The sequence below is a fragment of the Trachypithecus francoisi genome, unplaced genomic scaffold, assembly GCF_009764315.1.
Source record: "Trachypithecus francoisi isolate TF-2019V2 unplaced genomic scaffold, Tfra_2.0 Lachesis_group3, whole genome shotgun sequence".
In the NCBI taxonomy this organism is placed as follows: domain Eukaryota; kingdom Metazoa; phylum Chordata; class Mammalia; order Primates; family Cercopithecidae; genus Trachypithecus; species Trachypithecus francoisi.
The window spans coordinates 31261979-31275610 of NW_022681468.1; the positions used below are offsets into that span (position 1 = coordinate 31261979).

At 41.9% G+C, this 13632-nt stretch overlaps 1 protein-coding gene and 1 pseudogene across 19 annotated transcripts in view; both read right to left on the reverse strand.

The window, feature by feature from the left end:
• Nucleotides 1-2828: 2828 nt before the first annotated feature.
• Nucleotides 2829-13632, reverse strand: part of TTLL5 (tubulin tyrosine ligase like 5) — a 311462-nt gene continuing 300658 nt past the window's right edge. For all 19 annotated transcript variants that reach the window (XM_033187360.1, XM_033187367.1, XM_033187363.1 and 16 more), the window contains one exon: nt 2829-3479. Coding sequence is in view for 5 of the 19 variants with exons in the window: in XM_033187368.1 (XP_033043259.1) it covers nt 3369-3479 (111 nt within the window). In the remaining 14 variants the exon portion in view is untranslated. The remainder of the gene's footprint in view (nt 3480-13632) is intronic.
• Nucleotides 8619-10070, reverse strand: LOC117069303 (annotated as a pseudogene).

Here is a 13632-nt window from a genome sequence, read left to right on the forward strand (position 1 = left end):
GAACCCTTGCATATGGAAACATGGTTTATCCACAAATTACCAACATCACGGTTTTTGAAAATCTCCCCCCACCCATATCAGTTGAGAATGAGAGAAAATGTGTATGGCAAATGGCGTAAAAATAGGAGGCTAATTCTGTTATCAGGCTAAGCCTAAAAGAGCGAACCAGGAACCCCTTTTCAGACTATGGCCCTCTTGTCAGGGATCCGGGAACCATAGCTCTCTTCTGAGTGAGGCCGTGGATCCCACTGTGGTATGGACGGCCACAGTGAGCGGGCACAGAGCAAGAGGCCATCTAGCAGCTCGTGAGAAACACATTCCTCTAGTGAGATCACTTTGCCACTGGTAAAAGAAAACTCCATCTGAAGCTGAAGTGTGCAGGCTGAAGGATGTGTCTGATGTGTTCGTGCCTGTGTGTGTGTGTGTAGGTATGTGTGTCCCTTGTTCCTTGTGGAGTTCTCCAAGACTGAAGTGAGTTTGTTCAGCACCTTTTTTTCCCTGCTTTGCCCACGCCCAGCCAATTCTAAGGGTTTCTCTCTCAGTCTTCATCCCATGTGGCACCCACTGACTTCCACCATCGTTCAGAGGGCTATGTCCCTGTCCTGAAATCCTGGCTGATGGGATTATATTCCATCTTGCTCCAGGGAGCCCGGGGGCACAGAGAGGGGATGCAGTAAGCTCAGCATGTCAGCCACGGGCTGCTGCTGTCCCAGCATCAGTCTGTTCCTCTGAGGACCATTCTCAAATTCACTGGGCATGATAACCCCCAAGGGTTTACTAAAAACGTACAGTTTCAGGCTGCAGTTCTAGAGGTACCTTTAGGACTGCAGTAGGGTCCAGGTTGCCTCAAAACTATTAACACATTTTGAGAAGTGGTGCATTATACCTGACATCACTTGTCCTTACTTGAGGCTTCAATAGAAAAGGGAAGTAATTTTTCTGGCCCCAGATGAAACCCTCTTTTATGCAGCTTTATAGCACTCGCTAAAACGTTGGCCTGCGGTTCATCCTAATGAACCAGGGCAGCTAGATACATTTCCTGGAGTATTCCAAAGAAAACAGAACGTGGTGCGATTCCAAATGGTCTTTTTCTTCAGAGCTCTACTTGTAGGTTAGGCAGCAGACACAATAGGGACGGGGTCGGGAGTCAGCCCCCGCATTCTACACATTACTGACAGGTGCTACAGAGACTTGAATCACTGTTTGTCTTCAAAAATCGACGCTTGTTTACGGGGAGGGTAAAGAGTGGCGTTGGAAATATCACCTCCGTTGGAGGAGGGCTCATAGGATCTGTCTGGCTTATTGCCGAGTGAAGTCCAGTCCCAGTAAAAATGACTTGAAAGCACTTGGACACATGAAGGGAGAGATCTGGCGTCTTAGCACCTGATCAGCATATGGTAAGTGCAGTAACAAATCAGCTGAGGACTTCATTCTGATTGGTTACCTAGGGCAATTTCAAGCACTATAGCCTAAAATTTCTTTTACTGGACTCATACTCTTTTCCCTTGTCACAAGATTCATGTGGTGAGTCCTCCCAAACCCCTTATTTTCCAATTCTACACCTCAACAGGGGACTATGGAGGAATTCTAATTTGTCCCCAAATCTATTTTGTCCCCTAAAAAAAAGAAAATAAAAATAGAATTACTTTATTAATCTTTGAAATCAGTAATTCCAAAGGGTGCCTTTACCCTGGCTCATATTGTCAACAGTACACCAATTTGTCTCCTCTCTCTAGAAACTTGTAAATCTAATTTGCTTAACAATCAAGCAAATAGTTAAGGTGGTCCTGAAACTACTCTGCAGTCCTGGGGACATCTGGAATGCATTCTCACTTCTCTCCTGAAACCCACAGACTTCATCCTTCACAAGCAAACAAAATGTATGCATGCGCCCAAACCTTTGTTTTCATTCACTCAGAAGGCAATAAAGTCCCTTTTCTGTCCTTTTAGGTATCCATTTTTCTTTTTTCTTTTTAGACGGAGTCTTGCTCTGTCACCCAGCCTGGAGTGCAGTGGCGCAATCTCGGCTCACTGCAACCTCCGCCTCCCAGGTTCAAGCAATTCTCCTGCCTCAGCCTCCCGAGTAGCTGGTATTACAGGTGCCTGCCACTGCGCCCAGTTAATTTTTGTATTTTTATTAGAGACGAGGTTTCACCATCTTGGCCAGGCTAGTCTTGAACTCTGACCTCGTGATCCACCTGCCTCAACCTCCCAAAGTGCTGGGACTACAGGCGTGGGCCACCGCTTCCAGCCAGGTGTCAATTTTCTTTTTGGATTTCAACGCTGAGTCTATAGGACCCTGTTGAAGAAGCCCCAGACTCTGGGTTCTCCCTCGATAACTCCCCAGGGCAGCTAAATTAATCCTTCAGTGAACTCTGCCGTCCAACTCTCAACCTTTTCTCTAGCAGAAGCCAGAGACAGACGACATAGGAAAGGGGAGGAAGAGAGATGGCGGAGGCTTGAGGGGACAGCACTGGGGCTGTGCTGCATCACTCCGGTGAACTGCGAGGTATGCAACATGCAACTGGATGCAGGGCTCAAGCCACTGGAGGCCTACGCTGTGAGTGAGCCTGCCTGTCCAGGGCTGATAATGGAGACCTCTGCACATGCCCGCTCCCCAGGTGCAGGAGCTGCCTCTGGGAATAGCCTGGACCCACCATCTGCTGAAATGAAATGTAAAAATAAAACATCTCTTTACAGCTCACATTTCTAAAATGAAGTTTAAAAAATTGCCCAGCAACAAAGTAAAATAACAAACTGGTTCTACTTCAGTCCTGTTTGTGAACATTGATTGTTGGGAAATTAGTAAAGGGAAAAAAAAAAGAAAATAAAAATAGAATGACTTTATTAATCTTTGAAATCAGTAATTCCAAAGGGTGCCTTTACCCTGGCTCATATTGTCAACAGTACACCAATTTGTCTCCTCTCTCTAGGAAACTTGTGATCAATGCTCCTCCTTCCCCCTAGACCCTCCGAAAAGGGAGGAGCAACGTTGGTGGATGATGATGTTGGAATTTTAAGCTTGTACAAAGAAAATAAAGCTTCATACTGCAATCTGGAAAAGAAGAGGAAGCAAAATACAAATAGCCAAAGAGCCTCTTTTATATCATCTCTGTGCAGCAGCAGTAAAGGGACAGAGAAGACCTAAGCAGGTTGGGGGCATGGGGCAAAGGGAGGGTAAAAGATACACGTGTGCTCTGATGGGGTATATAATGCATCAGCTCAATGTCCCCACTGCCAAGTTCCATCAAAACCCAGAAGATCTGCGTTCCTGTTGTCCCAGTGAAAGTCTGCCTTGGCTGACTGGCAACCATCTACTGCCACTTCTGCCTGAAGGCTTTGGGGACTTTGAGGCAGCAAAGAAAATACTATGGACCCCTTGAAGTGCTGGTGGATGCTTCACCCTCAGTCACGCACCCAGGAGTGGTGAACAGGCTGTTTCTGTGTGTTTGTGGTTCATCTTTTAGTGTGAGCAGGATCTGAAAAAGAGAAAGGCAACCATGAAATGACAGCATGGGGTTTTACTTATAGGCAGCAATGTCTGCTTTATCTAACATCACAGAAGAATCAAGAAGTGGTGGCCCAAATAAATGAAGTTCGCCTCCAAGTGCAAACCTCTTAATTTTTTTTGAGACGGAGTCTCCCTCTGTTACCCAGACTGGAGTGCTGTGGCGCGATCTTGGCTCACTGCAAGCTCCGCCTCCCAGGTTCACGCCATTCTCCTGCCTCAGTCTCCGGAGTAGCTGGGACCACAGACGCCCACCACCATGCCCGGCTAGTTTTTTTGTGTTTTTAGTAGAGATGGGGTTTCACCGCGTTAGCCAGGATGGTCTCGACCTCCTGACCTCGTGATCCGCCCGCCTCGGCCTCCCAAAGTGCTGGGATTACAGGTGTGAGCCACCACGCCCGGTCGCAAAGCTCTTAATTTTAACCACTTTTGTTGGAAACCTTCCTAAAATACTCCCGGTTCTACTGCTGTTTCTTTTCTGTGGTGTTCTCTTTCCTTTTTTCTCTTGGACAAAAACATTTTATCTTTTGCTTTTCAAATTAAAAAATGCTAAATATGTCCATCTTTTCTAGAAACACAGTGTATTATTAGCATTTTTAAAGTGCATGAAAAACTTCTTCTATGTATGCTTTTGAGTTTTTCTAAATTTTCCCTCAATGTCAGATTGTCAGATAATACTTTGCCTTCTCCTCAACCCCTCAATCCCAATATACACCTATATGCCCACCATCTGGTTTAAGAAAAGGAACTTCACCATCACCCTGCATCTCTGCTAGACCCTCCCAGTTCTTTCCCATTCTCACCATTCCTGAATTTTGTGTTTATCCTTCCCTTGTTTGCCTTAAAAAAACCAGATTTATGATCTTTATACCCCTATATAATACACTGTTGAGTTTTATGTGGCTTTGAATTTTGTCACGCTCCTGTGATTACATATGCGATCTCAGTATACTACTGGTGGAATTTCTTTGGGTATACACTTAGGAGGGGAACTGCTGGGCCATAAACACTTGCATCTTCAACTCTCTAATGCCATCATATTTTCCAAAGTGATTATACAATTTACACTCCCTCTGGCAGTGCATGAGCGTCCCCACTTCTCCACATCTCTACATGTGGAGAAGCAGTATTGCCTCAGTTTACAATTTCTGTGAATCGTGAGTATTCAATGCTATTCCACTGTGGCTTAATTAGCATTTTCCTGATTAGAACTGAGGTTGAGCACCTTTCAAGTATCTATTGCGCATACGTGTTTCTTCTTATATGAAATGCGTGGATAAGACTTTTGCTTATCTTCCTATTGAATTGTTACTGATTTTTTATAAAGTTTTGAGATATAATTCACATATTGTACAATTCATTCCTTTAACATGTACAACTCAACAGTTTTTAGTATATTATATTGAGTTGTGCATCCATCATCACAGTCAATCTTCGAACATTTTCTTTTTTTTTTGAGGCGGAGTCTCGCTCTGTCGCCCGGACTGGAGTGCAGTGGCCAGATCTCAGCTCACTGCAAGCTCCGCCTCCCGGGTTTACGCCATTCTCCTGCCTCAGCCTCCCGAGTAGCTGGGACTACAGGCGCCCGCCACCTCACCTGGCTAGTTTTTTGTATTTTTAGTAGAGACGGGGTTTCACCGTGTTAGCCAGGATGGTCTCGATCTCCTGACCTTGTGATCCGCCCGTCTCGGCCTCCCAAAGTGCTGGGATTACAGGCTTGAGCCACCGCGCCCGGCCCGAACATTTTCATGACCCCAAAAATAAACCCCATACCTCTTCACCACCACCCCCTACATCTCTCATCCCTCAGCTATAGGCAACCGTTAGTCTAGACTACCGTCTGTCTCTATAGATTTGCCTATTCTGGACATTTCATATAAATGGAATCATGCAATGGTCGTTTGTGACGGGCTTCTTTCACTTAGCATAATGTTTTTAAGGGTCATCTATGCTGTAGCATGCAGCACTACTCCTTTGTTACGGCCGAATAATATTCCATTGTGTGTAGCCCACATTTCATTTATCCACTCATCAGCTGTGGACATTAGGGTTGTTTCTACCTCTTGGCTATTATTAATAATGCTTCTATAAACAATGATGTACAAATATTTGAACTATGTTTTAATTTCTCTTGGCTATAGATACGGAAGTGAAATTAATTGCTGGGTCATATGGCAACTCTTTGTGTAAACCGTTTAAGGAACTGTCAAACTGTTTCCAAAAGCATTCGCACCGTTTTACATCCCTCCCAACAGTGCATGCAGGTTCCAATGTCTCTTTTCCAGTACAGCCATGCTGGTGGGCATGAAGTGATACACTGCTGTGTTTTTTCTTTTTCTTTTTTTGGTACAGATGGGGTCTTGTTGTGTTGCCCTAGCTGGTCTCAAACTGTTCGGCTCAAGTGATCCTCCAAGCTGGTGGCTGCTGACCACTGTGGTTTTATTTCCCCAGTGTCTAATGGTATTTAGGATCGTATTATATGCTTCTTAGCATGGTATATCTTCTTTGGCAAAACATCTGCTCAGTTCCTTTGCTCATCTTTAAACTTGAGTCATCTTTTTTATTATTGAATTGTAAGCGCTCTGTATGTATTTTAGATACAAGTCCCTTGTCATATACGTGATTTGTAAATATTTTCTCAATTTCATGGATTGTTGTTGTACTTCCTTGATAGTGTCCTTTGAAGCACGAAATTTTAAATTTTTGAGCATGTCCAGTTTGTCTATTTTCTTCTTTTGTTGCTTATGATTTTGATGTCATATCTAAGAAACTGCTTATTTAATTTTAGAAGTTCTTTGCTTAAATATCTGGATACTAACTTTCTGCTTTTTATGTATTACAAACATCTTCACCCAGTTTGTGACTTGTGTCTTCACTCTACGGCTTGTTGAGACAGGGTTTTGCTTTGTTGCTGAAGCTGGAGTGCAGTGGCAGAATCATGGCTCACTACAGCCTCAACCTCAGGGGCTCAAGCAATCCTCCCACCTCAGCCTCCTGAGTAGCTGGGACCACAGGCATGTGCCACCATGCCTGGGCTAGTTTTTAAATTTTTTGCAGAGACAGAGTTTTGCCATGTTGCCCAGCCTGGTCTCGAACTCCTGGGCTCAAGAAATCCTCCCACCTTGGCCTCCCAAAGTGTTGACTTTACAAGTGTTAGTCACTGTGCCCTGCCTGGTATTTTTTTAAAGGAGACTGTTTTGTAATTTATTAATTTATAAGTGCTACTCAGGAAAAAAATTAGATTGTATTTAGACATGTACTTAACAAGTGATCTTTTCAGAAAAGGTTATTTATTTATTTATTTTCAAGACTGTCTTGCTCTGTCACCCAAGCTGGAGTGCAGTGGCATGATCATGGCTTACTTGCAGCCCCAACCTCCTGGGCTCAAACGATCCTCCGGCCTCAGCCTCCTGAGTACCTGGGACCACAAGCATGTGCCACCATGCCTAGCTAATTTTTTTTCTATTTTTTTGTAGCGATGGAATCTCCCTATTTTGCCCAGCCTGGTCTAAAACTCCTGGGCTCAAATAGTGAGCCTGCTGTCTCAGCCTGCCAAAGTGCTGGGTTTATGGGTACAAGCCACCACACCTGGCCAAGATATGGTTTTTTAAAAATATTAGAAGACTTCTAGAAAATCCAGGACAGTCACCATAAAAACAGGATGGATTATTAAAAAAAAAAAAAAACAAAAAAAAACAACTTTTTTTTTTTTTTTTTGAGACAGGGTCTTAACTCTGTTGTCCAGGCTGGAGTGTAGTGGCATAATCATAGCTTACTGCAGCCCCGACCTCCTGGGCTCAAGTGATCCTCCTACCTCAGTCTCCTGAGTAGCTGGGACCTCAGGCGTGTGCCACCAGGCTTGGTTAATTTTTTAAATTTTTGTAGAGACAAGGTCTCCCTATGTTGTCCAGGCAGGTTTGGAACTCCTGGACTCAAACGATCCTCCCTCCTTGGTCACCCAAAGTGCTGGGATTACAGGTGTGAGCCAATGCACCCGGCCCTGACAAAGGTTTTTGAAATAAAAAATTTCAAACACACATAAAAAATAAAACAATATAATACACTTCCATGTTCTCATCATTTAGCTTTGATAATGATCAACGCCCTACCATTTGTTTCATCTCTTCACATTTTTTTCCTGGAGTATTTTCAAAGCAAACTCAATATAACATTATCTTCAGAATCTATGTCTGATGAATAAGAAATGAAGGGGGAAAAAAAAACTCCCACAATATCTTCATGGCATCTTAGAAGTTCTTAATTTTAACCAAGTCAAATGTATCAGTTTTTACCTTTATGGTTTGCACTTTTTGGTTTTGATTTGACAAGCCCTTTCCTTTTACTGTGACTATAATGATCTGGTCCTCTAATGTATTCTAAAAGATTTATACTTTTGCTTTTCATATTTAAGTCTTTAATGCAACCTGAAATTGCGTACAGTTCGAAGCACAGATCTAATTCCATTTTTTCCTACACGATAACTGATTGTCCTAATGTTATTATTTAAGTCTATCCTTTCCTCCTCTAACTGCAATGCATCTTGGTCGTAAGTTATTTCCTATATATAGACCAGTTTTAGGTCTCTCTATTTGGTGTCAATATCATACTCTCTCAAGCATGTTAGCTTGATGCTAATTCTTGTAATCTGGTTAAGACAAGTCACACACAGCCCCCTACTGGCATCCCCATTCTTTATAGGAGTATAAGGATTCTTCTCTCTTTCATATACATTTCAAAAAATAAAAATAAACAACTAATACCCTCTCAAATATACAAATCAATTTTAGGGAGAACTGACATCTTTACAAAACTGTAACTTTTTTTTTTTTTTTTTTGGAGACAGTCTTGCTCTGTTGTCCAGGCTGGAGTACAGCGGTGTGATCTCAGCTCACTGCAACTTCCACCTCCTGGGTTCAAGCAATTCTCGTGCCTCAGTCCCCTGAGTAAGCTGAGACTATAGACATGCACCACTATGCCCAGCTAATTTTTTGCATTTTTAGTAGAGATGGGTTTTGCCATGTTGCCCAGGCTGGTCTTGAACCCCTAGGGAGCTTGGGTCATCCCCCTTGGCCTCCCAAAGTATGTGGATTATAGGCATGAGCCACCGCACCAGGCCACAAACTCTAACTTTTAATCCATGAACATGTAGGCCTCTCCATTGATTTCTTAAAGTGTCTCTCGATAAGGGGTGTGTGTGTGTGTGTGTGTGTATATTTTAATCACAGGTCTTACATATCTTTTGTTAGATTTATTCCTAGGTATGTGCTTTAATGCTCTGTAAAGTGTATCTTTTCTGTAATCACATGCTCTACCTGTTGGTGCAGAAATATAGAAATGTAATTGATTTTGGAAAATTCTCTGATAAAGCCAATAATCTATTTGAACATTATTTTTGGGTTTACAATCAAATATGTTGTCTGAGAATAATGACAGATCTGCCTCCTCCTTTCTGATCCTATGTCATTGCCTTGTCTTGGTTTACTTTACTGGCAAGGATGTCCCTCCCACTACATCACTGACTAGAAGTGACGGTGGGCTCCCTTGTCTTGCTCCTCATCTTAAGGGAATGAATACTTTCAAGGAATCCCAATTAAAATTATAATGTTTACTGTTGGATTTTGTAGAGATATTTTATTATTAGGCAATGAAAACTCCCTTCTATCCTAGGAACTTTTTTAAAAGTCATGAAGATACAAATGCTAATTCTGTATCCATTGAAAGAAGCATATTCTCCCCCTTTAATCTGTTAGTGGAATAAATTACCTTAGTCAATTTTACTTTTCAAATTGTAATTGTTTTATTTATTTATTGTTTATGAAGTCCTAATTACTATACATGCATTTTTTTTTTTTTGGCAGTAGGGAGAAACCTTTCACAGATAAGTGACAAAGAAAAGGCAAGTAACAATTTTGTACAAGAAATTTAACACATTTTGTACAAGGTCTTCACTTTGCTGACATCATCTGTACAAACTCTTCATAGTTTACTTGACTGTCACCATCAGTATCTGCTTCCCTGATAGTTTCATCAACTTCTTCATCTGTTAACTTCTCTCCAAGGTTTGTCATCACATGGCGAAGTTCTGCAGCACTAACAGAGCCATTGCCATCCTTCTCAAACACACTGAATGCTTCTCTAATTTCTTCTTCACTGTCTGTGGCTTTTATTTTTCTTGCCATCATTGTCAGAAATTCACAGAAGTCAACTGTGCCATTACCATTGGGCATCTACTTCACTAATCATGTCCTGTAACTCTGCTTCTGTGGGATTCTGCCCAAGAGACGTCATTACAGCTCCCAGTTCCTTTGTTGTTATAGTTCCATCACCATCTTTGTCAAACAGTGAAAAAGCTTCTTTGAATTCTGCAATCTGCTCTTCAGTCAGTTGGCCAACCATGCTGCTAGCGTAACCGGTTTCTGAGACGTGACTACACAACCACTCAGTTCGCTTGCTCCACTCGGACTAATGTCAATTTCTAAATATTAAACAACTGTTGGCCAGGCACAATGGCTCGTGCCTGTAATCCCAGCAATTTGGGAGGCCAAGGCAGGTATATCACGAGGTCAGAAGATCGGGACAATCCTGGCTAACATGATGAAGCCCCGTCTCTACTAAAAATACAAAAATTAGCTGGGTGTGCTGGCACACACCTGTAATCCCAGCTACTTGGGAGGCTGAGGCAGGATTATTGCTTGAACCTGGGAGGTGGAGGTTGCAGTGAGCTGAGATCACACCACTGCACTCCAGCCTGGGTGACAGAGTGAGACTCTGTCTCAAAAACAAAATGAAACAAAACAAAACACCAAAAAGAACAATTGTTGAATCTCTGGGATAAACCTGACTTGGTTATGATGCATTCACTTTTTAAACATTATTAGATTCAAGTTGCTATTATTCTATTGGGAATTTTTTGTCTTTTTTTTTTTTTTTGAGACAGAGTCTCTCATTCTGCCACCCAGGCTGGAGTTCAGAAGTGTGATCTCGGCTCACTGCAAACTCCACCTCCCAGGTTCAAGCGTTTCTCTTGTCTCAGTCTCCCAAGTAGCTGGGATTACAGTCACCCACCACCATGCCGGGCTAATTTTTGTATTTTTAGTAGAGACAAGATTCACCATGTTGGCCAAGCTGGTCTTGAACTCCTGACCTCAAATGGTCCACCTGGCTCGCCCTCCCAAAGTGCTGGGATTACAGGCATGAGCCACCATCCCTGGCCTGAATTTTTGCATTTTTATCCACAATTAAGAATGTCTTGCAATTTTAAAACATTTTCTGTAGACTGTCCTTGCCAGGTTTTGATATTAAGATAACAGAGTTAGAAAGTGTTCCCTCTTTTCTTACACTCTGGAATAGTTTATAGACTGAAATATTTGTTCCTTGAATGTTTGGTAGGACTCACCAGTAAAACATAAAAGCCTGGTAATTAATTTGTGGGAAGATTTTTGTTCTTGATTCAGTTTCCATAATAATTAAAGGAATATTTGGATTTTGTATTTCTCCTTGAGTAAATATTTGTAAGTTAAATATTAAAATTGTATTCATCTCACCAAAGTTCTAAAAATATATCAGCATATCATCATAAAGTTATTCACAATATCTTCCTGCAATCTGTTTAATCTCTGAAGCATGTATAATAATGTCTCTAACTCATTCCTCTCAACTGTATGTTTATTTTCCTCTAGATCTTTGTTATTATTTCTTGTTTTTACTTTCTTTTGACTTATTTTGTTTTTCTTTTTTTTTAACTTCTTAAACCAGATACTTGGCACATTAACTTTCAGCCCCTCCTCTTCTCTCACTGCAATCATAAATTTTCCTTTAGGTATTACTTTACCTACATTTCTCAATTTTTTATATTAAGCAACATTTTAAAATTATTACTATTATTCTTATTTTTTTTTTAGATGGAATTTCACTCTTGTCACCCAGGCTGAAGTGCAATGGTGCAATATCAGCTCACTGCAACCTCCACCTCTCAGGTTCAAGCCATTCTTCTGCCTTAGCCTCCCGAGTAGCTAGGATTACAGGTGCCCACTACCACACCTGGCTAATTTTTGTATTTTTAGTAGAGATGGGGTTTCAGCATGTTGGCCAGGCTGGTCTCGAACTCCTGACCTCAGGCAATCCACCCGCCTTGGCCTTCCAAAGTGCAGGGATTACAGGTGTGAACCACTGTGCCCCATCAATTATGATTTTTAAATTAGTTAATTCTTTTCTTAATTTCCAAAAATACAAGGATTTTTCCAGTATCTTTTTGTTATTGCATAGTGGTCAAGGAACATAGTGTTTGAAATGTGATTTAAGGCCTACTACATAGTTTCTGCAACTCCCCCATAGAAGCTTGCAAAGAATGTGCATTATGCAGTTATTTAGTGTGATGTTCTATACATGCCTATGAGATCAAGCCTGTTAATGATGTAGACAAAATTTCCATTTTTTTTTTTTTCTCTGTTGCCCAGGCTGGAGTGCAGTGGCATGAACACAGCTCACTGCAGCCTAAATCTCCTGGGTGCAGATGATCCCCATGCCTCAGCCTCCCATGTGGCTGGGACCACAGGCACACACCACCATGCCCAGCTAATTTTTCAATTTTTTTGGAGAGACAGGATCTCACTTTGTTGCCCAGGCTGGCCTCAAACTCCTGGGCTCAAGTGATCCTCCTGCCTCAGCCTCCCAAAGTGCTAGGTTTATGGATGTGAACCACTATGCACAGCCTCTTAAATTTTCTTATTGTCAGAAACATTACTTATTATCAGACTGCTCAATCTAGCAATTACTGAGTTACATTAAAACCTTCCAATATAAAGCTAGTATTTACCTATTTTTCTTATGGTTCTGTTAAGTTTTTGCCCAATGTACTTTTCATACATATGTATTTATTAAATAAAAAAATTAAATATACTAAAGTAAATTAACAAGAAAAGGTCGAGCACTTTCTTGGTGAACCTTTAGCCCTAATGTAGTGACCCTCTTTATTTTTTGTTATGCTTTTTGCCTAAAAATCTATTTTGTCTGATAAATATAGCTACATCAGCTTTATTTTTTTTTAAATTATACTTTAAGTTCTAGGGTACATGTGCACAACATGTAGGTTTGTTACATAGTACACATGTGCCATGTTGGTGTGCTGCACCCATTAACTCGTCATTTACATTAGGTATATCTCCTTTTTTTTTTTTTTTTTTTTTTGAGGCAGAGTCTCGCTCTGTCGCCCAGGCTGGAGTGCAGTGGCCAGATCTCAGCTCACTGCAAGCTCCGCCTCCCGGGTTTACGCCATTCTCCTGCCTCAGCCTCCCGAGTAGCTGGGACTACAGGCGCCCGCCACCTCGCCCGGCTCGTTTTTTTTTTTTTTGTATTTTTAGTAGAGATGGGGTTTCACCGTGTTAGCCAGGATGGTCTCGATCTCCTGACCTCGTGATCCGCCCATCTCGGCCTCCCAAAGTGCTGGGATTACAGGCTTGAGCCACCGCGCCCGGCCATACATTAGGTATATCTCCTAATGCTATCCCTCCTTCCTCCTCCCACAATAGGACCTGGTGTGTGATGATCCTCTTCCTGTGTCCAAGTGATCTCATTGTTCAATTCCCACCTATTAGTGAGAACATGCGGTATTTGGTTTTCTGTTGTTGTGATAGTTTGCTGAGAATGATGGTTTCCAGCTGCATCCATGTCCCTACAAAGGACACAAACTCATCCTTTTTTTACGGCTGCGTAGTATTCCATGGTGTATATGTGCCACATTTTCTTAATCCAGTCTGTCACTGACGGACATTTGGGTTGGTTCCAAGTCTTTGCTATTGTGAATAGTGCCGCAATAAACATACGTGTGCATGTGTCTTTATAGCAGCATGACTTATAATCCTTTGGGTATATCCCCAGTAATGGGATGGCTGGGTCAAATGGTATTTCTAGTTCTAGATCCTTGAGGAATCGCCACACTGTTTTCCACAATGGTTGAACTAGTTTACAGTCCCACCAACAGTGTAAAAGTGTTCCTATTTCTTCACATCCTCTCCAGCACCTGTTGTTTCCTGATTTTTTAATGATTGCCATTCTAACTGGTGTGAGATGGTATCTCATTGTGGTTTTGATTTGCATTTCTCTGACGGTGAGTGATGATGAGCATT